Source organism: Strix aluco, chromosome 10, assembly GCF_031877795.1.
Source record: "Strix aluco isolate bStrAlu1 chromosome 10, bStrAlu1.hap1, whole genome shotgun sequence".
Lineage (NCBI taxonomy): Eukaryota > Metazoa > Chordata > Aves > Strigiformes > Strigidae > Strix > Strix aluco.
The window spans coordinates 21,655,903-21,678,152 of record NC_133940.1 but is presented as its reverse complement, the minus strand read 5'-3'; the positions used below and the strand labels follow the sequence as shown (position 1 = coordinate 21,678,152).

Sequence of the window (22,250 nt, the reverse complement as noted above, 5' to 3'; positions counted from 1 at the left end):
ATCTTCAGATCTGTGAGGATTCAAAGTTTACGTACCACCAAGGACTGCGATCCTTCAAGGAACAAACATCGGCTCCTTTCATCAGGCCCTGTTCCAAAGCTGCTGGCTGGATGGAGAGGCTCAGTCGCGGGGGAGCCCACCTGCCCCCCCGGCCAGTGACGAGGGCTGAGCTATGCTAGCCAGCAGAAACAGTGATCTTGAATTAGCTGTAAGTAATGTTCTGAAGTGTCATCACCGGGTTATATTCAGCTACTAAGCAGTGATATTAGAGTCTTGCAATTGTGAATACTGTTAAGTCATTTTCTAGGGTGTATTTCAGGTGGTTTAAAAATGTACCTTCTTTCTCTTAAAGTTGTGAAGCCCTTTTCTCCATTCCTGCTTAAGGTGAGTCCAAGCTAAGTAGCCACACCATATTAAATAAGGCCATACGGTCAGGTATAGAAAGTGGATTCTTTAAAAAGTATTTATTTAAAGCATTGCATATTAATTATGAATGCATCTGAGTTTGACCAAAGGCCACATACCGTAGCAAGCTGGGTTCAGTACATCTAGCAAAGCAGAAGAATTGACATGATTTTTTTGTCACTGTACAACTAAGTAGAAATGTACTGACAGCATTTAGAAGCAATGATAGTTTTTTGGGGAAAGAATAGGCATCAGCCTCTCTTCTATGTGTAATGACACCACAGGCAGGGCTCTCAGTTCTTGGAGTTGTGCTGCACGATGCTTCACAGGCTTCATGAAATGAATTTTGGCTCTTTCTGGAGTGTAGGAAGCACGTTGCCTGTTTAAGTGGGAACTGGCCTTCACACAGCTGAGAGCATTATTGACATAGGAAGCTACTTCAGTACTGTTGGATAACAAAGAACCGTAGAAAAAGCCATAAAATTCTTTCTTGGTACAGCAATGCTTTATGCTGCTTCCTGGATGGCTCCAGGAAAAAAGACTGCGTTGCATGACACTTTCTTGTATTTGTCCATGTGACGTCTCAGCAATTTCCAACCTTAATTTCTTGCTGGTGGGTGCTGGCACGATGTCTTTGCTGACCTTCCTGAATTCCTAGCAGCACAGTTAAAACAGCGAGTTTGGAGAGCAAATATTTCTGCTAGAAATAACCTCTTTTTCCTGGGGACCAAAGCTACCCAGATAGCTTTGTAATGGCATTTTTAAGATGAGTCAGGAAAGGGAAAAACCTGAAACCATGTACTGGGCACAGGTCAGAAGATGAAGGAGTAGGTGCTTCACTCACGGAAGTGAATGCAACAGTACTTCATTACTGGAGGTGTTCAGGAAATGTATCAGGAAATGAAGAAGTCATTAGTGAAGAGCTCTCAGTTCATCCCTTCTTCAGGAAGAAGTAGCTCTTCTAGGTATTCTTAATGGAAATTGTTCTTAAAACATTGCTTCAACTTCAGGAATAGAAGCTGAATTGTTTCTCGAGAAGCATTATCTTGCCACACTAGATGTCAATAAACACAGGTGTATCTAACTTTTTGCTCAAGGAAGGGAGTTTTTAGTTGATTCAATTCCCTTTCTTCAAGTTATTGGCTGCCACTGTTTGCTTTAATTATCTTTTAATGGGAAAACAAATATGACAATATGTTGTACTGATTAACACAGGAAAAAGATTCTTAAACTGCTTATAGTCAAATTCGTTTAAATTTAGCGGGATGAAGTCACTTGTATTGGTGATTTCAACCCGCTTTGCAAGTACGGCATGTGGTTTGCAAAATAAAGCATCTGCCCCTCCCGTGCACATTACTGATGTGTTTGTCTTTTTGCTTTAACAGTAACCGCTGTGATTAGTAATTAGTACATTAACCACTCATGGTTTTCGTTTAAAACCCTGTGGCTTTGCGGCGCCTGGACAGTGGAGGGGGCGCACACGGGCAGGTGGTGCAGTGGCCACCGGCTCCAGGCGAACAGGGAGCCAGCGCCTGTCTGTGCGGTTGCTGGGGGTGATTTTAACTCTTATGGGAGCAAAACTGTTGCCCCAAGCTGGCAGGCTGCTGGGCTGTGGTGCTAGTCACTAGGTGGCAACGTGACATGCAGGCACACAGCAACCTGCCGTACTGCTCCACAGCACCGGGGGGGCTGCTCAGAGCATCCGCACCCCGCTCCCTCGCCGCTGGGGACAGAGCTGTTTTCCGGGGGCCTGACAGTGGTGTTGAGCTGGAGATCTCTGCTGTAAAAGGAGGTAGGTGGTTCGTGGCTGGCCATGTGAAGCTCTGGATCCATCACTGTTTCAGGGTCCAGCCAGAAAACAGACAAGGGGCACAAATCTGCTGTTGGTTGGGTAAGGTGATATGTGGCACATCCTCGCCTCCCTGCTCAGAAGCAAGGGATTCCTCAGACACAAACCAAGCCTCCTTCCCAACCAGTTCAGGCCTTGTGCCCCACGGCTTTTCCTTATAAAGTCAACACTGTAACCTGTGGTTGTGTAGGAAATTTTGCTAAAGTTGACCGATGACAGGCTGGCAGCACACCCTTGCATAAACTCATGGTTTGGGGAACTAGGCTGAAAACACTTCTCAGGAGAAGGAGGTGGTCTGTGTACCACAGGCATCACCTCCCTGCTGTAGATAAGGGAGTTAGAAGCCTGCAAAATGTGTATTGCTGTCTGTGAGCTCCGCTTTGGCAGCTCTCTGCGTGCTGGTGCTCCTGCCTTGACAGGATGACGCTGTCATTTGCTAATAGCAGCATCCAGTCTGTGCCTTACACAACAATCTGTTTACTTCTGCTTTTGTCCTGAGAAGACAACAGTGAGGTGCTTGCCTATGAACATCTATTTGCATGAAGGTCAGTGGGGTATAGTTTTGAAACGAGGATTGATCCAGGACCGTGTGTTTCATTTGCAGAAATGTTATAGCTGAATACTTTTCAGAAAACCTTTCCTCCCATTCAGAGCAACTTTCTGCCCAGGCTAAACGTGGCAGTGACATCAAGCTTCCCCTCTGACTCTTTCCCACAGTGACTAACACATTCTAAATGCTAGTATTTGCTTTGATTTGCCAAGTGTATTCAGTTATTGGTGTCTATGAGTTTTCCTGAACCAACAGTGAAAGGACTCTGCTCTAACATTACACTCAGGAAGGAGCAGTTCCCCAGCAGAAATTACATTTCTCTCTCTTTTATATTGCATTTAAATGCATGCATCCATCTTGATGTCCTGAGGTCATTAATCGCAGAAACATTGGTCTGGAAGAGACGTTAGGAGCCCAGGCACTGGGGGGACATGCCATGGCCATTGCCAACCCCACTGTGCCCTCCCCAGTCCCCTCCTCTCCCTCCCAACTTCCTATTGATGGGTTGAGAAGCTGGAGGAAAGGACAGGTGAGAATGCAACAGCATCATGCATGAGATGGGTGCTCAGGAGCTCTCCTCTGCCTCCAACAGCCTTATTGCTGGGGGATGTCACTGCATCACTGCACTCCTCGGTGAGGGTGACAGCTCCCGTCAGCCAAAACCATTTGGGACATGTCAGGGAATCTGCTTCGCTAATTATAAAAGTATCTGCTGTTGTACTATGCTGGTGACCTCAGCTCTATGTGCAAATGTACTGCGGATGTCCTGGAATACCAAGTACCATAAATAAGTATAATTTTTGAAAGGAATTTGGAGATTTTGTCGATTCTTCAAGCTGCTTCTGGTGAAGCGCTTCCTGGAATCAGTAATGAAATCAGTCATTTTGCAACACTCTCCAGTTTAATGCATACAGTCTTGTGGTGGCAGCTTTTAAAAGCTGTTTGTCTCATTAAAGTTCAGTTAACTCATTTCTGAAATTAGAAACTTTTATGATTAATGACTTCTGGTAGTTTGCTTTAAAGAAGATGCTTGCTAATCAGGTTTGGGGGTTTTTTCTGAGATCACTTTTGAGACTTGTATTATTGCCTCAGTTATGACACAGTGACAGTGATACTTGGTACTTCAAGAAAAATAATTGGTAATGATGCAATTCGTGCCTGCAAGAACTGTGTCTGAGGAGCAATTGAAAACTACACGGCTGTAATAGCAAAATACAAGCAGAATGATTTTGGGTGAGTTTTCCAGCTTTAGCACAGAAACTCTCATTCATTTTAGTGGAGATCTGCCGGGCTAAAAGACTTAAGATCAGGACTACAAAGAATAGGTCACATTCATCTTTACTTGCTTTCTTTAACCTTTGTTAGCATCTCTGAACTGCGCTGACATGTAAATAACATAGGCGCTAACCTTTTCATCGTACACGCGCTCACAACTGGGATGGTGAGTCAGAAATAGCAGTTTCTCAAACAATTATTTCCAGACACGCACAAGTGAGGATGACAGCGCTGGGGGTGTTATCACTGAAAGGGCATCTGAATCGCAGCTCCCTGTGTTTTCACAGCGCGGATGCTGGAGTGTGGATGCAGGGTTCAGATTGTGGTGACATCTCTGCTCCTCCTCGAGTCCAAGGAGAGCGTGTGAGGGATTCATCCTGGGTTTTACAACATCTCACGCCAACTGAGATTCTGATGGTGGCCCCAGATGGTCCATGCTCTATGGTTTTCAGCTTTTATTTCCAGTTGAACTCAAAAGCCTTCACCTCGTGACTGGATCCTGCAGTGGTTTGGGGGGAAGGTGCGAGAGCAGCTTCCCATGCAGGATTGCTTCTGCCAGAGCCCTGGGCCGTGCCCCACGGCCGGCCGGTGCATTGCCTGAGGAGCACACCTGGCTCCCTCCCCAGCCCTGCACCTGATGAAGCCCAGGGGGTCCCTCCTCGGGGCTAAAACCCCCCAAATGCATCTCTTGGGTGAGAAAGTCATGTTCATCACTCTCTCAAACCTCACAAGTAAGCAGCCAAGTCCTGTTTACCAAATATATTTACAGCTCGTGGGAGACAGTGATTCCTTTGTTAAAAAAATAGAACACAAAACCCTGTCAGAGCCTGGATCTCTAAGATTAGTTCTTTCTAAGAGGAAAATATTTCATTTGTTTCTCCTTCACTTCTTTTGTGTCTTTTTTTCCCCCCTATTACATATCTCCTGGTTTGTCATGATTCCCTACTTTGAATCTACTTGTATCAGGCTACTCCTCTCTGTATATTATAAGTGGGATTTTTACACAATACTTAATTCGGTTATCTTTAAAATGACAGACTTGGCCCGTGCAGTTATACTCCACACCTCTTCTCTCCCTTTGAAAAGGAATCCTACGAGTGTACTAAAGTAAGAAGTGTTTAGAGAGTGACTCCATGAGTATAAATAGCTTGCAAGCAAGAGCAGCACCTGCCATCTTTGATATGTCTTGCACTTCCCACAAATCACTCGTGCACGCTGGGTTTGATCACAGCTATTGTTTGTGCTAAGCTTCCTCCTACTCCTATAATCCTCCTGTTTAAATGGATGGAATATTTTGCATATGGTAAGGATTTTGGGGATATAAATTGCAGCCAAGTATTTTGTGGACATGACACGGTGTACGTGTGCGTGTTCTGCCAAGGGCAGAGAAATGGAAATGTCGAGGAGCACCTCACTTTAAATGGAAAGGATATGTATGGCTCTTTGTGCCTCGAGTCATGTACTTTGACTCTCACTGCTTCTCTTAAGGAGCTGCTGTTGCTTTCCAAATATAGCAGCTCTGGGCTTGTGTGTAAGTCTGATAGGATCTGTGGCTTTTGTTGGGTGCTGGGTTATTGCCAGGTCAGTGTGGGGCGGTGTGGGGTGCATAAGCCTTCCCGTGTCCTACTGCTCGACCTGTGCCTGCCCAAGGAATGGCAGCATGCTTTGTCACCAACTTGGGTGTCCCCACATCCATTACTGAGAGAGTCAACAGAGTCAGGGCTTTGCGTCCGTCGAGGACTGTACCAGAGGTGGTTCAGTCCCAATCACACTCTGCTGCTGGCTGTGGCTTTGCAAGAGTGACAGCTCCTGTCAGCGGCTGCCTGCCCATGCAGCCTCTCCCATAGCATGGTGGTGTTTCCTCCTGCCATGCTTCCCGCAGGAGGGAGTCGAAGCAGAGCACACCTCAGTCCTTTGTGCTTCACATCAGTGGAGGGGATGCTCCATGATTACAACTAGTTGAAACTAGAACAAGCCCTTAATGTCCAGGATTAGATAAGAATGAGGAAAAAAAACCCCAACCTTTTTAAATTGAGAGCATCTGAGAGCCTGAGGCTGTGCAGGGGAGCTATGGCCAGGGACAGCAGCACCCTGAGAAGCAATGATTGACTGGGGTATCCCAGGAGGAGAGTGCCTGCTGCTAACGATGCTGGAGGCCCTGTTACTGATGGCCTCTCAAATGGTGTTACAGGGGTCTGTGCAGAGAAAGTGCTGTAAAAGAGTGGTGCACAGCAGTCAGAAGCATCAGAATCAGCGCTTTCTATGCAAACCCTCATAGGATTGTGAGAAGATCTTTCCCTTGGAGCATCTCCTCTGCACTCAGGGGATGACTTGAAGAGCAAGGCACTGATCAGACAGCAGGGTAGGGGGTGGTAAGCAGCTCTATTTATTAAAGCTGCATGTCCAGAATATCCTGATGGCTCATTACAAACATCTAGTTTAATATTTTCCTTTTTTTCTCAAAGAAAATCCCAGCAGTGCTACCAATTGTATTAGTTGTACACAATAAGTTCATTAAGATCTCCTAGCCTGGGAACTGGGTGCAATCTCTTCTGACTGAATTCTTCTCTCTGTTTCTTTGGTGGAGATGAAGATATTAGTTTTCCCCGTGTTGAGCCAGTAACACAAAGCAGAGAGGAGTTATACTTTTCATTTCAGTTGTTTTTCTCTCTTAAATAAAATCCACTCTTTCTGTAAGTTCCTTCTATAACATCAGGTTTATGGGCATGAATTTTCACTTTCAGAAAAACTGACCATATTCTCCAACACTGAATAAAACTCCAAATAGTATTGTTCTGGCCTCTGACATTTTCTAAAGATATTTGCTTTATTTGGCTCTAACACTGGTTTGTTTCTTTCTTTTTAGAATATACCACCTACTTCTTTTGTATATATTTCAATCTCCATCAGTCTTATGAAGCCAATAAATGGCCAAAAAAGAAGGTGCCATGGTTTTGCCATGTCTTTTAAAAAAGCTTTAGATGCGTAATTGTATGTATTCATGTGCTTTGCAAAATATAAAAAAAGCCAAGTTGCTACTTGAGGATCTACGAAGACTTGAGTTTAACTGTTGACATGATATATTCAGATCGTTTGGCATTTGGTTGGCAGCCTGTTCTGAGAAGCATAGATTTTATTGAACACACTGTTTGAGCATACCACTGCTTCTCTATTGTTGTGTTTTCCTTCAGACACATCCAAGGTCATTTTTATATGTCATTGTCTCTAACTGCTGAAGGGAGAGACATATGTAGGGGTTACCCATCCTAGTTAATGTCATCTGCTGTACCCAATGTGGTTTAGTTTTCCCTCAAGCTAGAAATGGCACAGCACAAACCTGCTTAAAACCTGCTCATGCTATGAGGGTTTTCCTGGTCTTCCAATGTTTAATCACACCCTGAAACCCTCCCCTTTTTGTGGGATCCTATTCCAGCTGACCAAGGCATTTCTTCCAGTTTCTGCAAGGCATTATGGAGGATCTGGATAGTTTCTCCAGCTGAAAATGTGCTTGATCATTTGTGGTGGTGTTGTTAGGCCGATGAGCCTGAAGCGAGGAGAGGGGCTGTGGCATGCGGAGAAGTCAGCTGGTGGGGCGGGCGCTGGAGGCACTCGGAGGGAAGGTAACGCCGGTTGCTATTTAAATCGGCAGCAGATGTGTCGATATGCCTGTGACGTTCCTCAAGATGGCTCGGGGAGCCTGAAGTTTATAAATGATTCTTCTTCTGACTCCTGCTAATTTTAGCTTCGGAGTGTTTACAAACAGAGCAGCATTTGTCTCTGCTCCTGATCCAGAAGGATTTTAGCCCCATCCCTGCTGGCATATTCCCTAGAGAAAAAACAAAAAGGGATACAAAATAGCGATAGCTATTAAAAGATGCTGAGGGAGCATTCAGATTGGAGGCACAGAAAGCCAAATCTTGTGGCTATAAATAATGTATCTGCAGATATCATAGTGTCACCAGAAAGTAGGAAGGATATACACCTAGGAATAATTTTGGAGGAGAGAAATGGGGAACAGGGAGCTGAGCCTGAAAGCACCACTTTTTAGTGCTGCTCCAAGGCAGTATCTAGCAACGGCTCGGGAAAAGGCCAAAGCAGAATGGCACGACGAGAAATAATCAAGTTGTAGCTACATTTGGCAGCTGTCACCAGCACTGAGTCTGGGTGCAGTCCTGTCTCAGCCAAAATGCCAAGTGTTGGTGCATACCAGTTACTGCATACAACATTCCTGATCTGAATGCACTGTTTAGCTACTCCTTTGAAATGAGGCAAGAGCAAAAAGTCAAAAAATTCAATTATGTCAACACAGTTTATATAGAGCTTTGGAAAGAGATTTTAAATACACACCAACCAGTTTAAAATTCTTTCCTTTTCAGAGCCATGACCTCCAAATGCAGTTCTTTGAACAGGGAACATCTCCTAAAGTGTTTGTGGTTTTCTACAAAGGATGAGCAGGCAGAATCCTCCTGGGCTGGTGAGGCAAGGACCTGCGCTTGATGACAGTTTGAAGGAGAAAGGCTGTAGCTACATGCTCTGCCTTGAACAAATCCAAATCCCTCAACTTACCTGAAGTCTGCTTTGTAAAAAAAGTCTTCAGGTCATGCAATACTTGACTTTCAGAGCTAAAGCTTTGCTTCTCCTCAAGATCAAGCTAGCAACTAGACCACTGCCACAGCCAGCCACCTTGTGCCATGGGAATTTAACAGGTCATGAGGATTGAAGCAAATCTATAAAAACTAAAGGGAAAAGTCTTTCTCTTTGCTTTGCTCGTGCTCACCCATGGCACTGTGCATGTTATACAGATCAAAACTTGATTGACACATGAGAAATACCAGCTGCCATCTGATTATGACATGAGAGGTTTATGAGGTAGTTACAAGTTCAGCTTGGTTGGAAATGAACAGGAAGCCTCAGAGCCCCATGGCACAGCCATAGTGCAATGACCAGAGGAGACGGAGAAACGGTGCGTAAGTGCTCAGTGTAATATAGACGAGCTTCATCTTCTGATCTTGGGTGAGTGCTGAACCTATCTCATGTCTTAGTGAAGGAAATGCTAGAAAAATTCCATCAGATGCAGCTTAAAATTGCTGCAAGTTTAAAAGAACTGAGGCATCTGGGATGAACTGCATAGAGGTTTAAAGGGGAAGACAATTTCAGGCAGGAAAGGAACAGATAGTAGAGGTGTAATAGGTTCATGACAGAAGAAAGCAACTTATTTTGTGACTATACAATTCTAGTGCTGCTTGGTGTATAGGAGTATGTTCAAATTAACAGGAAATATCTTGCCTTACGCACTGTAGGCTTCTTGCAACACTAAGAACTTTTTTTTAAGATGAGTTTCTTGAACTAATTTAATGTCTTTCCATTTTTCCTTTAAGGATCTACTCTGAACTTAAAGCATAACTGGTTTCTTATATTTATTTGAGCCCAAAAATAGGTCTGAAAAACTGATCAATATATTCCTCTCTCCATCTCTCAGGCTTGTAAAAATCAAACACTGATTAATTTTTATGACACTTAAGGAAAAAATCAGGCATGAAAAAATGTTATCCTATGATATCATCGCATATGCAAGCCTGCAATAATGTTAGAGCTCTACTTGGCAAGTTTCCTTTCAAATATTGCTGTATGTTCTTTTTCCTGCTGTTGCTCTATTAGCTTTCTGTGTCTGAAACTCTGGTGTAACTCCAGGGAGGGCTCAGATCAATCACATAGTGCTCAGCACAGCCCTTGCCTGCCTATTATTGAGGTAGCCCAAAGTTTCTAATGTCAGGTTTCCCATTGCACTGGGACTTCATGTTCATCTGAGTTTACCTCTGGATTTCAGGCAGAGATTTGGCATCATACACTTTTTGCCTCCTGAGCCTCTTTCTCAAATACTGTTTTCTCTCAACTCGACAAAGGCCAGAGTGAGATCAGCCGCCGCTGCCAGTTTGCAGCTTGACAGAGTTGAACATCAAAGCTCCTGTTCCAGCTCGACTTCAAAACCTTTCAAGTTTTAAGACTTGACCAAGTAGCAGAAAGAGTTGTAAGGGGAAAGCTGTAATGCGCAGGATGATGGGCTCTGTGAAGAAGTGCATTTTCCTCCTACTTTACACAGTAAAAAGTAGTGAGCAATAGCCATAGTTTGATTTGTGCTTCTTGTTGTTATGTTCATGAGAGGAGTGGGACCACCTTCACCCTTTGACTTGTGCTATGAATAGCAGAAGAACCAGTCCCAGGTCTTACACCTTTATGCTCTCTATAACAGACCTTTCACCAGCCTTGGAGAGGGAGACTTGGGAAAAACCTGTTCTGACATGAAAGCACCTGGTTTCACTTAGGATACCGAATACTTCCCCCTTTTTTTCCACTCCACCTGCAAAAGTTTGGTCTGCAGGAGTCTAACAAAAGCTATCGAGTAACAACTTTCTTTAAATTGAGTATGTTCCCCAGTGCGTCCCCTGGAGAGGAAACGAACTGCCTGCCATTTTTGAAAGGTCCTAACTTCACCCGCTTTGTGCATGTGTATGCATTTGTGCAGATTTAAGAAGGGCTGGATGAGGTGAAGGTGAAGAGTACAGCTGCAGTTCTAACTGCTCAGCTGGTGTCTTCAGCTTATGGCTGTTCTCACTGGCTTCTGTCTGGCAGCAGTAATATGAAGAGACTTCATACAAAACCTCGCACCTTTTAATTTACCTGTGAAAGCACAAATTAGAAATAAGGAATCAGCTCAGGGTCACAAAGCTGAGTTTGTCCATCTGCTTCTCCAGGCTAGTGTGCAGGTAGTGGTTCTGTGACACGCCTTAAGCCACGTAGTGCTTCAGCCTCTGCTGCCAGTGCTGGCTTTACATAAAAGTGCTAGAAAGCACTCAGGAGCCCTTTACTGCCTTCTCCCATTGCATCATGCCACCTCATACACCTGCAAACCTGTGTCCTTCATGTTTCCAATGTTACTTGGTTTTAGTGTGCTGGTGATAAATGGTTATTGGATGTATAGAGGCTCTGGTGTCAGATAGATGCTGCTGGTGCAGAGGTGATGAGATTTCTTGAAGAGTTGCATTTCACCAAACTTGAGGAGAGGGACAACCTCAAAAAAAAAAAGGCAGGCTGCCAAGCAATCATCTACCAGAGGTAATCTGGGTAGGATTTTGAGACAGAAAACTTCTTTTGTAGGTTTACTCATTCTTTCCAGGCTTAATAAAAATATTTGTAAACATTTCTGCTAAATGTTGATTTCAAGTGATAAATCATAGATTGTGTTGAATACTCTCAGTGATTCCCATAAATGTATTGCATTTGACATGTGGTATTTGTGTAACCACTAGCATCCCCCAAACACATTTTAAGAGAATTCACTTATTTCAGAACTTCCTGGTATATTTCAGGATGTCTTTGTTTCAGTAAATCCAGGACTTAAAATGAAGGACCGGCTGTGAGCCTTTAAATGATTTGTTAGCTGAGAGTGAAGCTCTAAGATTGCATGTGAGATATAGTCTTTGTACATTAAACCACTACTTTGTAGGCTTTTCTAGAGCTGTAAGAAGAATTTCTTTTTTTTTTTAAACTTAGACACCAAAACTAATACCATACTCTGTTACAGAAATGCACGCCTTTGTAAACTGTCATCAATCTAGTTTAGCAAAGGTACTGAAATGCAGAGAGAAAAGTCCTTTGAGACTGGTCTATTTTAGACTGTCAATAATCTGGAAGACTTTGATCTCCAGTGCTAAAGGCCTCACATCTGTGTGGTGCTCGATCCAGCAGCCTTGTTCAGGATTTGCTTTGCAGTCTGCGAAGCTTGATCAGCCAGAAGGATCATTGCATAGCAATGGGAGATGCTCCATTTCCCAGGCGCTGAGCACATTCCCCAGCCCAGAGAAGCAATCCAAAGTGCCAGGGTCACAGCACAGAATGCTTGATGTCCATTAATTTTAATTTAAATGATTCGTAGTAAATAGGTGAGAGATTCGCTATGTGAGTATGATTATTATCCCTTACCACTAGTGTTTGCTTAGGGCCTCTCTGTTTATCAGACTGAATTATTTAGAGAAATTAAACCGCCATCTCCATACTATCCATTAGCTGGAACTCTATTTGCATATAGCAGTTGGGTTTTGGTGATCAAAAAGAGGAAGAGTCTGCACAGCAAGCTGTCTGCCAAAAAAAGATCCTCCGTGTAGCGCTTAAGACTGCGCAGGAATAGGAATGGTAAAAATAAGATGGGGACCAAATTAAACATCCATTAGAACGAGGATGTGCCTGCTAGAGAATAGGCTGTGCTTTAGCCCTCTATTTAGTATTAATCTTGTCTGTAAATCTTTGTGTTTTTTGTTAAAACACACAACTGGCAGTAAAGAAATTCGTCCTAGCATTCCAATTAACACAGTGGAGGGCCTGGCAATAAGGAGATGTGCGGTGGATTTATTTGGACTGATTTTATAGGCATCATTAAAGAGCAGTGGCAACAAAACTTTACACATGGCCACTGAATCATTTACTTACTTTATCATAATGCCATAGATACTTCTTGGTGTCAGTATGAATATAAAAATATAATTTGAAATGAAGAATAAGTACTTCGTGAGACTTTTTCATGTCTAGAATCTTAAATTTAAGGTCTAGTCCTGCTCCACCTGAATGCAGGGAGAGTTTTACTTCAGATATAACTGGGAACATACCAGGAACCATCATGACAAAGCTAATTTAAACTTGCTGGACTGCTTTAAAGGCATAATGTAAAATTCCCGCTACATAAAAGAGCAGAATCTGGACCTTTTACAAACAACTGCCTGCAGAAAAGAGAAAATTTCAACTTGAGAATAAGCCAAAGAACCAAGGAAAAAGTACACTGAGGAGCAATGCTACTACTGTATCTATGCCAAGTTCCAGAATTCCTCAGGAGATATATGTCTCTAGATATTTTATGAGGATAGGAAAAGCACGTTCATGACTTGAGTATGGGCTTTATGGACAAACCGTACAGCTATTGGACATTAAGCGGCAATATTTGTGTTGTATAAAGGCACTTAGAGTTTACAATTTCAGACTGTAAATGATACCCGACTTAATCCAAGCCTGTGCCAAGACAGAACCTTCTGGGAGATGTTTCTGGGGGAATAAATACCCTCAGCAGAGGCACAGCTCCGTGCAGCATGTCAGCTCTGCTGTGCCTGTTTCCAGAGAGCGACCCTGAGCTGCAAGTATTCAGAGACCCCAAATATGATCTGCTGTGTGTGTCTCTCTGCTGCAAAAGCCTTGTGTTTCACTTCACACTCAGAGCTTGTCAGACCTTGCCGTGCTTGGGGCAAGTGCGTTTGTCCCTCTGGGCAGGAGAGCTCAGGAACCATAAAAGGGTATAGATGATGCTTCAACTGTTCATGCTGCCTTGCTGGCTTGTTGCCACTCAGTACAGATAACTCCATCACAATCTTGGGAGGAGCACAAAAGGTGCGTACTTAGAGCAATTTACTATATTTGACTTTAAATAGTGCTCCCCCCCACCAAAGGGAGTCTTGAATTTAAACCCTCCCAAGCCACTTAGGTGGATAGGGAACACCTAAATAGCATTTGCACAGGATACATCAGATTTCTTTGTATTAAACATTATTAAGTCATCTTCCTCTGGGTATCTGATTTATCTGGAGGTGCAGAAATTGTTTCTAATTCAGAAACTCGGAGGACGCTGTCAGTGAGAGGTACAAGCTCCGTGTCAGGGCCACATAGAGATAAGTTTCTGCATAAGCCTGGCTGCAGCATGTAGCTTGTTGTGTATCAGTTCTGTCACCACAGCATCCGGAGGGCTTCTCAGCTTCCAGTATTATAGCTGTAAAGCAATGAGGTGACATTTACCCCTGCTATAGTTGGGAAAGTGATGTACAGAGATACTAAGGCTCAGATTCATGTTTAAATATTTGTGTTAGTTAACGAAATTTTGTTGCAAAGCCAGACCTTACGTGATTTACCCCAAACCCAGAGCCGCTCGCATCAAAGCAAGGAACTGATGAGGGAATCTGAAGGCATGAGGCAGTGTCCCAGCCCCAAATACCCTCTCCACTAGAATACTTGAGTCATCAAGGTAGCTTTAAAAGTAAAGGCTGTGAAAACTGTACCCAGAGAGCAATAAGCCCTCATGCAAATCTCCCTATATTTTGCATGCATAACACCATATTTTATTAATTTTAACTGACACTTCTAAGCCTTGCAAGCTAGTAAGGGGAAAAACTAACTCGTTTCAAAGCAGCAGGGTGAGCACTCTCTGCCCACCAGTAGGTATTGTTCCTCCGCAACATGCTGAGCTGCTGCCTCCTTCCAAGGCTTAGTTTATAGGCTTCATTTGGTCAATGTAATAACGACTCCTGTAAAATTTAACAGATCTCCTGGCAAAGGTGAGAATGGCTAATGAAAGGCAAGTTCACTGTCGGCACTAAGCACAGTGTTTATCAGTGGCCTCTGGTGCTGGAAAGACCTCAGACCAGAAGTGTGAATTGTCGGTAACTCTCATCAAAGCACTGCAAGTGCCTTTGAAAATCAGGGTCTAAGTTTCATCAGACAGCTGAAATCTCCTTGCCAGGGCTCACTGGCTACTTCTGACAACACTGGCTCAGCTGAATCGCAGAATTCCTCCTTCCCCGCTCCTCCACTTCTGACTCTCCGGTTTCAGAGGTCCAAGTTCAAGTGGAGAGAAACACCCAAGAGAAAGCCCAATTTTTTGATCCTCCTGGCAGGTCTTTGAAGTGTTAAAAAAAGAAAATCACAGAAAAGGCTCAAGTAAAACAGCCTTATATTGAGAGCACCCTAAGTCCACTACCATCAGAGGGCTTACCGAATCAGGGAATAATAGAACCATTTATGTTGGAAAAGTCCTTTAAGATCATCAAATCCAACCATAAACCTAACACTGCCAAGTCCACTACTAAACTCTGTCCCTAAGCGCCACACCTATGTGTCTTTTAAATACCTCCAGGGATGGTGACTCAACCACTTCCCTGGGCAGCCTGAATCTCTGTGAAGCAAAGCTGACCCTGGCAGGACAATTCCTTGGTTCCAGAAACAGAGCAGAGGCGGTTCATGGTGCAGACATGGAGGCCTGGACGAGCTCTGCTCGAGGACCTGGGGTTCAGTTTTGTACCTTCTGCATTTCTTACGGGAAAACCATCTAATAAGCGCAAGCTTATTGGTCTTCCAAGCGGCAGTTTCGATCTTGACTCTTCATTCTGAGCTTAAACAGCCCTGATTTTCCTAATCACACCTGATCTCTAGTCACCTGTGTGAGGTGGGAATAGGACTTTACCTCGGGCTGTGGCTCATTACCTGGCTTACCGGGGTGATGTCTCGCCCGGGTCAGGAGGGGGCCGGTCGCCGTAAGCTGATCTGCCTTCAGCTGTCCCCGGCGCTGGGCCGGAGCTATGGGAGGGCGAAGGGGGAGGAATTCGGCTCCGCTAAAAATAGCGGCTGCGCAGCCCCGGCGGCTGCTGCCTCTCCCGGAGACCCCCGGAGCGGGGGCTGCACTTGCGGGCGCGTTGCCTCACCCCCTCCGTGGGGGGAGGATAAGCGGAGAGTGCCCAGAGGCCACGGGGAGGGTCGTGCTCTGAGCATCTTGTTTTCCTCCGGGGGGTGCCCAGCCCAGCCTTGTTCCCTGCTGGGCTTGGAGAGGTCCATCGTGTCCCCCCCGTCCAAACAGGCCACTTCAGGGGGGTGTTGGGGGAGTCCGACTGCCGCACCCGAGGGGCTCCCCCAAGCACTTCGCGAATCGCCCTTCCCAGCACTTTATTTTCGGCGCTACCGAGCAGGGCCACGCTCCAAGGGGCGCCGGCTGCATCGGGTTTCCCCCTCCCTCCCGTCCTGCGCGGCCCGCGGCGGGCAGAGGATGGGTGGCCGCGCCCCGCGCTCCCTCCCCCGACGGCGGCCCCGGTCGTAGGAAGTTTTGCCCCCGCCGAGGAGGGTGGGGAGGGGGGGAGAGGTTTTGTCGCACAGGTGAGGGGAGCTTCGGCTGCTCTTTGGGGGTCCCTTCCTCATCCCCAAGGGCGGATTGGGGGGGGAGAGCTCCGGCCCGCACCCCGGGGCAGAGCAGCAGGGCTGGGAGCGGGACAGCGCAGGTTCTGCGTGTCCCCCAGTTAAAGGGAGCCCAATGCCCCCCCCTTTCCCTCCAGGCCCCCCCAGTGTCCCCCCGCTCTTCGCACTCCCGCGACGGCAGCAACAGGCTGCCGGGTTCGGGACCGGGCGATGCCGGGGGCCACAGCCCCGCGGCCGGAGCCTCCCTTTGTGGGCTGGGGGGGTGAGAGCGGCTCCCCAAGGGCAGGGCAGGCCGGGTCTGTGCCACCCCCAGCCCGGCGCTGGGGCACCGTCCCGCGGCTGGAGGGGAGTAGGGACGCGCGTTGCCCCCCTCGGTACTGCTTCATGGGGACCTGGGCTGGGTGATGGGGAAGGGGGTGCGGGGGCCCGCGGGGCTGGAGGGGGCAGCTCTAGCTCCAGCCCTCCGTGCTGCCGGCGAGCGTAAACCTGCCGCCTCTTCTGCAGTGCCGGGGACTCGCGTCCTCCTCCTCCCATCCGCGGCTGCAGCTCTGCTGCTCCATCCCATTATTACTAGGGGAGGATGCGAAAAGAAAAAAACCAAAACCCAACACACCCAAGCAAACAACCAGAGCTCCCCCCCCTGCCCCCCCCAACTCACAGTACCCCCTCCCCCCCGGGCGGTGGGACTTCCAGGACCGGCTGCGCTTCCCTGGCCCTGGGGAGGGGAGGCAGAGCCGGGGAGGCGGGGGGAAGGAGGCGGCCGGGGCCAGGCAGACACAGAGGAAAATCGCTTTTGTCTCCGGTACGGCGAGCGGCGCAGGGGCTCGGTGCTGCGGCTGCCGGAGCCCCCCGCTCACCGCCCCGCTCCGCTCCCGCAGGCACCGCGGCGGCGCCGCCGGGCTCCGAGGCACCGCGCCGGGGAGCAGCGGGCAGCTCGCCGGCTCCGGATTTTTTTTTTTTTTTTTTTTTTCCCCTCCCCTTCTGTTGGTGTTATTCCTGCCTTTTCGGCGGAGAGGATCCCCCACACGCACGCACGCTGCCCCCCGGCCGAGGTTTCTTTGGGTCCAGCCGGAATCCGCGACGCTCCTGGGGATTTTCCCACCCAAGCTGGGGTCTATGAGCGGGAAGGTGATCAAGCCCAAAGAAGAGAAAGATGCTTCCAAGGGTAAGGCAGGCGCAGCCGCTCCGATAAACAGCATGTTCCCCGGCCCGACCTTACCGGGCTGAGGGGGGCGGGGGGGGGGGGCACCGCTCCGCTGGAAGTCCGTAGCTCGGGGGACCCCGGGCACGGGTGGGGAATGGGTGCCCGGCGTGCGAAGCGCTGCACCGGCACCCCGGCACGGGGTGGGGGTGGGGGGGGCACGGGGGGACCCGGCTCAATGCGGCAGCGGCGAAAGTAAGTGCCCCCCCCTCCGCCATGGGGGGAACCGGCTCCCCCGCCGGGTGCTCGGCGCTGCAGGCGGCCCCGGCCGAGGCGTGGCGGAGCGGGGAGCCATCGCCATGGAGACGCGGAGCCGAGGGGTGTGTGGAGGGGGGGTTGCATGTGGACACCCCCCCACCCCACCCCCCCCCGCATCTGAGTGGGGGGCTACCCCAACCCGGCTCGCCGGCGGGGCAGCTGGGGGCGTGCAGGGACGGGGTGCCCGCTCCGGGAAGGGCGGGGGGGGGGCATGCAGGGTGCTCCTCTCGGGAGGGGGGGGACTGCCCCGCTGCGGGGTGCAAGCACAGGTGGTTGTGACCCCCTCCTCTGTCGGGGTGCGCAGCTTCTGTGCGGCGTTCCCTGCCCTCGGGGCCGGGAGAGCCCACTCGAGGGGGAGCCCACTCGAGGAGGAGCTGGAGTGTGCGCTGGGCATCCCTCCAGGCAGTAGTTTTTCAGTGTATTTGTAGATAAAGCTGTGTATTTCAAACGCACAGCCGTGCGGAAGGTCGGTGCTGGTGGGATGCCTGGGTGAAGGGCATGCTCTTGGCCTCCCTGGAAGAGGAAGGAACTGCTCCTTATTTACTAGTTTTATAGAACATAATGGGCACTTTCCTGTCATTTACTTTTCTAGCAGCCTGAGAGACCAAATCAAAACAATTCATCCTTTCTATTCTTTTTAAAAAACTTTCTGGTTTCTTGATTTTGAAAGTTTGAGATTTTTTGAGATCTCTTTTGTTTGTTTGATGTTCCTTTTTCCCCTAGCTCGGTCTTTCTAGTTCTATGTTATGTCTTATGTTCAAAACCATAGTGTTTTCATCAGATTTTTTTTTTATTTTTCACAACACCACAATAAATTTCACCATTCAGATGCATTGCAAAACCTTACATTTTCTAAATAAACATTTTTTTCTTTACGTTATTTTCTTTTATGTTGACTATTTTTATGGTGGCCCTATTCACTAAAATGCTCTTTAAATAATTTATTAAGCAATGCAGAACAAAAGATTCCTGCCTTTCTGAGGAATTATTTTGCATGATTTAGAAGCGTGTTATAATCCTACACAAAGAGAATTTGCCATACTTGTGCTGTACTTGCTTGAAAGGTTGTTTTTGAAATCAAACTTACATATTCCATTTTGTTCTATGATTACACATTTTAATGACATACTGACTTCACATTTGAAATTGCTTGTGTATAGGTTTTGGGACAAAAACACTGGGGCAAAGGCATTTGTGTCTGCTGTTAATACGTCGATAATGACTTAGGGAAGGCTTTGATTCCTGTGGTGACAGTGTACCAGAAGGTGTATATTCTGACAATCCCAAGAAAAAGAGTTGATGCTGGTACTTTGCTTCCAGGAGACACTGGTATGCTCTTTGAGCTCGTATAAAAACTTTCATCACAAAGTGAAGAGGCAGTTTTAGATACAGCAGGAGGAGCTGGTACATGTATGAGGTGGTCTGGTACTGCTGTAGAAAAGTAAGTGATAGTTATAGCCTGTAAAATATGCTTTAAAAAAGGGTTCAGGTAATAGTTACCACCTAATGTATAGGCTGTAGGCTCTTTAGCCTCTTGTGTGGTAGACTAGAAAATGTTTTTTGCTCTGAACCACCTGAATTTTCTTTTGGTGATTGCGAGTATTACTGCTCTTAGTGGGAATGTTTAATTTGGATTTTAACCATAGTAAAACCAGGCTGGTTTGGTTTTTGGTTGGTTTGGGCTTTTTTTTTTTAATGCAATGAAATAGTAATTTGTCTGGAAAGGATGGATTACCATTTCCTGCATATTTCTGCAGCTATACTGTGGCACTGGGTATACTTCAAGTCCTGCCAGAAGCCTGTATGCTTTTGAGTTAGTTAACTGCTCTTTCAAAGAGCAATGTAATCAGGTTTCATATGAGAGTAGCTTATTGTGGTGATATGTTCATCGTGTTCTGTAAGATATACAATGTAATTTTAATACCTGCTGTAAATGTAGGTGTCTCAGGGCTATATCTGAATAATAACTGTAGAGTACTTTGTTAGTGAGAATAGCGTCAGCCGTTCTCACTCCTGAAACTTTCTTACGCATTACAGGGTCATGCATGAGATGAGACTTTGCTGTCGCTCGCTATAGAATTTGGGAATTATATTCAGCCCTAATGTAAGGAGCTGCTTTAAGTTGTTGAACAGCACTTTCTACAACCAGCTTTTGGGGTGGGTCTCTGTAGAAAAGCCTGGTTTATACAGAACCTTGAAAGGCCATGGGTTTTGGAAGGAATCGGCGCAATCCAGTACAAGTAGTTACTGTCTTGCAATGGGTATTTTCAGTTAGATTACCCTCTGTTGTGGGTGGTGGTGTCGGTGAAGTTGCGCAGGTGTTAACAGAAGTACCAAAATCTATTTGTAAAGAAATAGGTTTTTTTCACATCTTTTCTTGAGCCGAAGAGGAAAGTAACTTCTTGCTTCAGAGTTTGTTGGCCCCACTTTAGAAATCCTGCCTAGAAAACCTAGTGATGACTGTTTTGCTCAAAATTTGGCTGCTTTTAAAACTGGCTGTGGATGTTTGAGAATTAATGATCCCGATCTAAATAAAGCTTATGGATTAACATAATGAAGTCAGGGATGTGCACCTTTACTTTCTGCAAAATGCTGCGTTAACTGTGAATGTGTATGTATAAGATTATGGCATTGAATTTTTTTTTTTTTTTTTTTTTTTTTTTAAAACTCTGTGAGTGTTAGAGAGCTGCAGGATATTGTAAGCCGAGGTAGCCTCCAAGCTGTCTCTCAAAGGTAGATTGGCAGTGCTGCTGCTCCGGAGTGGGGCTGTTTGCGGTAGCAAGTGGCCTGTTTCAGAGAGCAGCCTTGTCCCAGCTGTGTTGGTGGTTTCAAGTGTGGGGCACGTTCCCGTGTCTCATCTCACTTTGCGCTCTCTGGGGTTAGCAGGAGTACAATGATCTGGGCAGTAACAACAGCTCAGCATCCTGTACTGGTAGTCTGATGGTTGGTAACAGCTCATCTTCAATGGAAGTTCGATATGTCCTCAAGAAATACTCCCAGGTACATTCCCCCAGCAGCAGTGCAGTTCCCACCAGTTGGGCTCTTTTCCTGCCGCGTAGCCAGTGCACAGAGCGCCACACGTGTGACAGGACAGGCAACTCTCCCCAGTTATCCCTCAAAAGGCTTTTGCTTTGTGCTTTGAGAACAGTATATCCAGTGTCCCCAGCGAGCCTTGGGGCTGTATCAACACAACCTATTTTAAATGAAATACTTGTTAACCTTTTATCTGGGGGAGAGGCATGGGGCAGTAGGACAATACAGGATATTAGGAAAGTGAGCTGAGACCTGCTGAAATCCTTGTACTTTGGATCTGGGCCTTAAAGAGCTTGTGCTGTCTGGCATTACAGCCAGACTCTTTCCAGAGGCTGCTTTCAATTTGCGTGGCTCATCCAATGAAAGTCAAGAGATGGAGTAGAGAATCTGAAACTAAATCTGAGGAATGAATTCATCTGCATTTGTTTTTCTTTTTACCAACTGTATTATGTACTGTTGCCTTCCCCATCAAGGCAGATGCGGGGGGGATCTCTTCCTGTCACTGTGCTCTCACTGCAAGAAACTTTGATAGCTTTGCCCAGAAGTCAGATAACCTCAGCTGTAAGCAGGGAGAAAATGCAGAGTATATTTTCTTCTCCAGAAAGCAAAATAGGAGGAGTATTTTTGAAGCTGGTAGCATCTAATCTGAGAAGAGCATATTGAAATAGTGACAGTAAGGGTGAAGACTTTGGAAGTATAGGCACTATTCTGATTTAGTGACAGCAGAAAACAAAGCACTTAAAGTACTTGGCAGGAAAAATAGAAGTCAGAATTTTGAGGTATCTATTACTGCTTTTCCTGGCTTTATGGGAATATAGTATAATTCAACTTATGATTGAAAGGTCTGTAGAAAAGCTGACAAAAATAAAGCAGCTGATCTCAACAGTTATATTTCTATAGTACTGAATCATGAGAAAGTAACTTTCTTCAGGGACTGAAGAAGAGCGGCGCAGAGGCAACATGTAAGCTGACCATGTCTTGGTCTGAGTCCACTGAATCAAAATTAGCAGCAAGTGCAGACCCGTGTGAGAAGGGGGAAGGGATCGCGGTGCTAGCACCCTTATCTGCTGCTTGGCCAGCTCAGGTGGGAGGCAGGGCATTTCTTTGTTTATCAGAAGTTTGGGTGCCAATTCTATTGCATCCCAGACAAAAAGCCCCACCAAACTTCACCAGCAGCCGCAGTTTGACACATGAGCTCGAGTCGCTGTTCAGGCAGATGTTTGCCAGCAGTAGGTTGGGTCCTATTGTGGTCAATTGGTGCTGTTGACTTACGTATCAGAATTTGTTTTTGTATCATAAACGTTTATTGACACTAAAGAATGAGTAGTTAAACTCAATGTTTTTATTTTGTTCATTGCACACTAGAAATCTCTGTGCCTCCTGCCTGAAATTTGAGATTGCGGATCTACTTTGAATAGATGCCTGCGTCGCCTGCTGGAAAGCGACAGCCAAAATCTGAGGCGTGACCCACCCCATCCTGGATATTAATGCTGCAGGTTACAATAGATACTCAGCTCTTGGCTGAGGTCCTGATCCATTCAAAATTCCCATTGACACCAGTGGGAGTTCTCTGTGTCTGCCTGTGGCATTGCCTCTGATTAGTGGGTGGTTGTTAATGTGCCCATGCTTGGAATATTTACAGTAACTACCTCCTGTTATGACTCATTATCTGTGACTGATTTTGG

The 22,250-nt window shown here is 46.4% G+C and overlaps 1 protein-coding gene across 3 annotated transcripts in view; it reads left to right on the top strand.

Moving 5' to 3' along the window:
* FGF13 (fibroblast growth factor 13) overlaps positions 1 to 22,250 on the top strand; it is a 277,313-nt gene that overhangs the window by 5,646 nt on the left and 249,417 nt on the right. The window contains exon 1 of one of the 3 annotated variants that reach the window (XM_074834746.1): positions 16,771 to 17,238. The exons of 1 other annotated variant lie outside the window; for it this stretch is intronic. In XM_074834746.1, coding sequence (XP_074690847.1) covers positions 17,190 to 17,238 — 49 coding nt within the window. In that variant the 5' untranslated portion in view covers positions 16,771 to 17,189. Of the gene's footprint in view, positions 1 to 16,770; positions 17,239 to 22,250 lie in introns of those variants that run through there. One more of the 3 variants, XM_074834740.1, reaches the window with a different exon arrangement.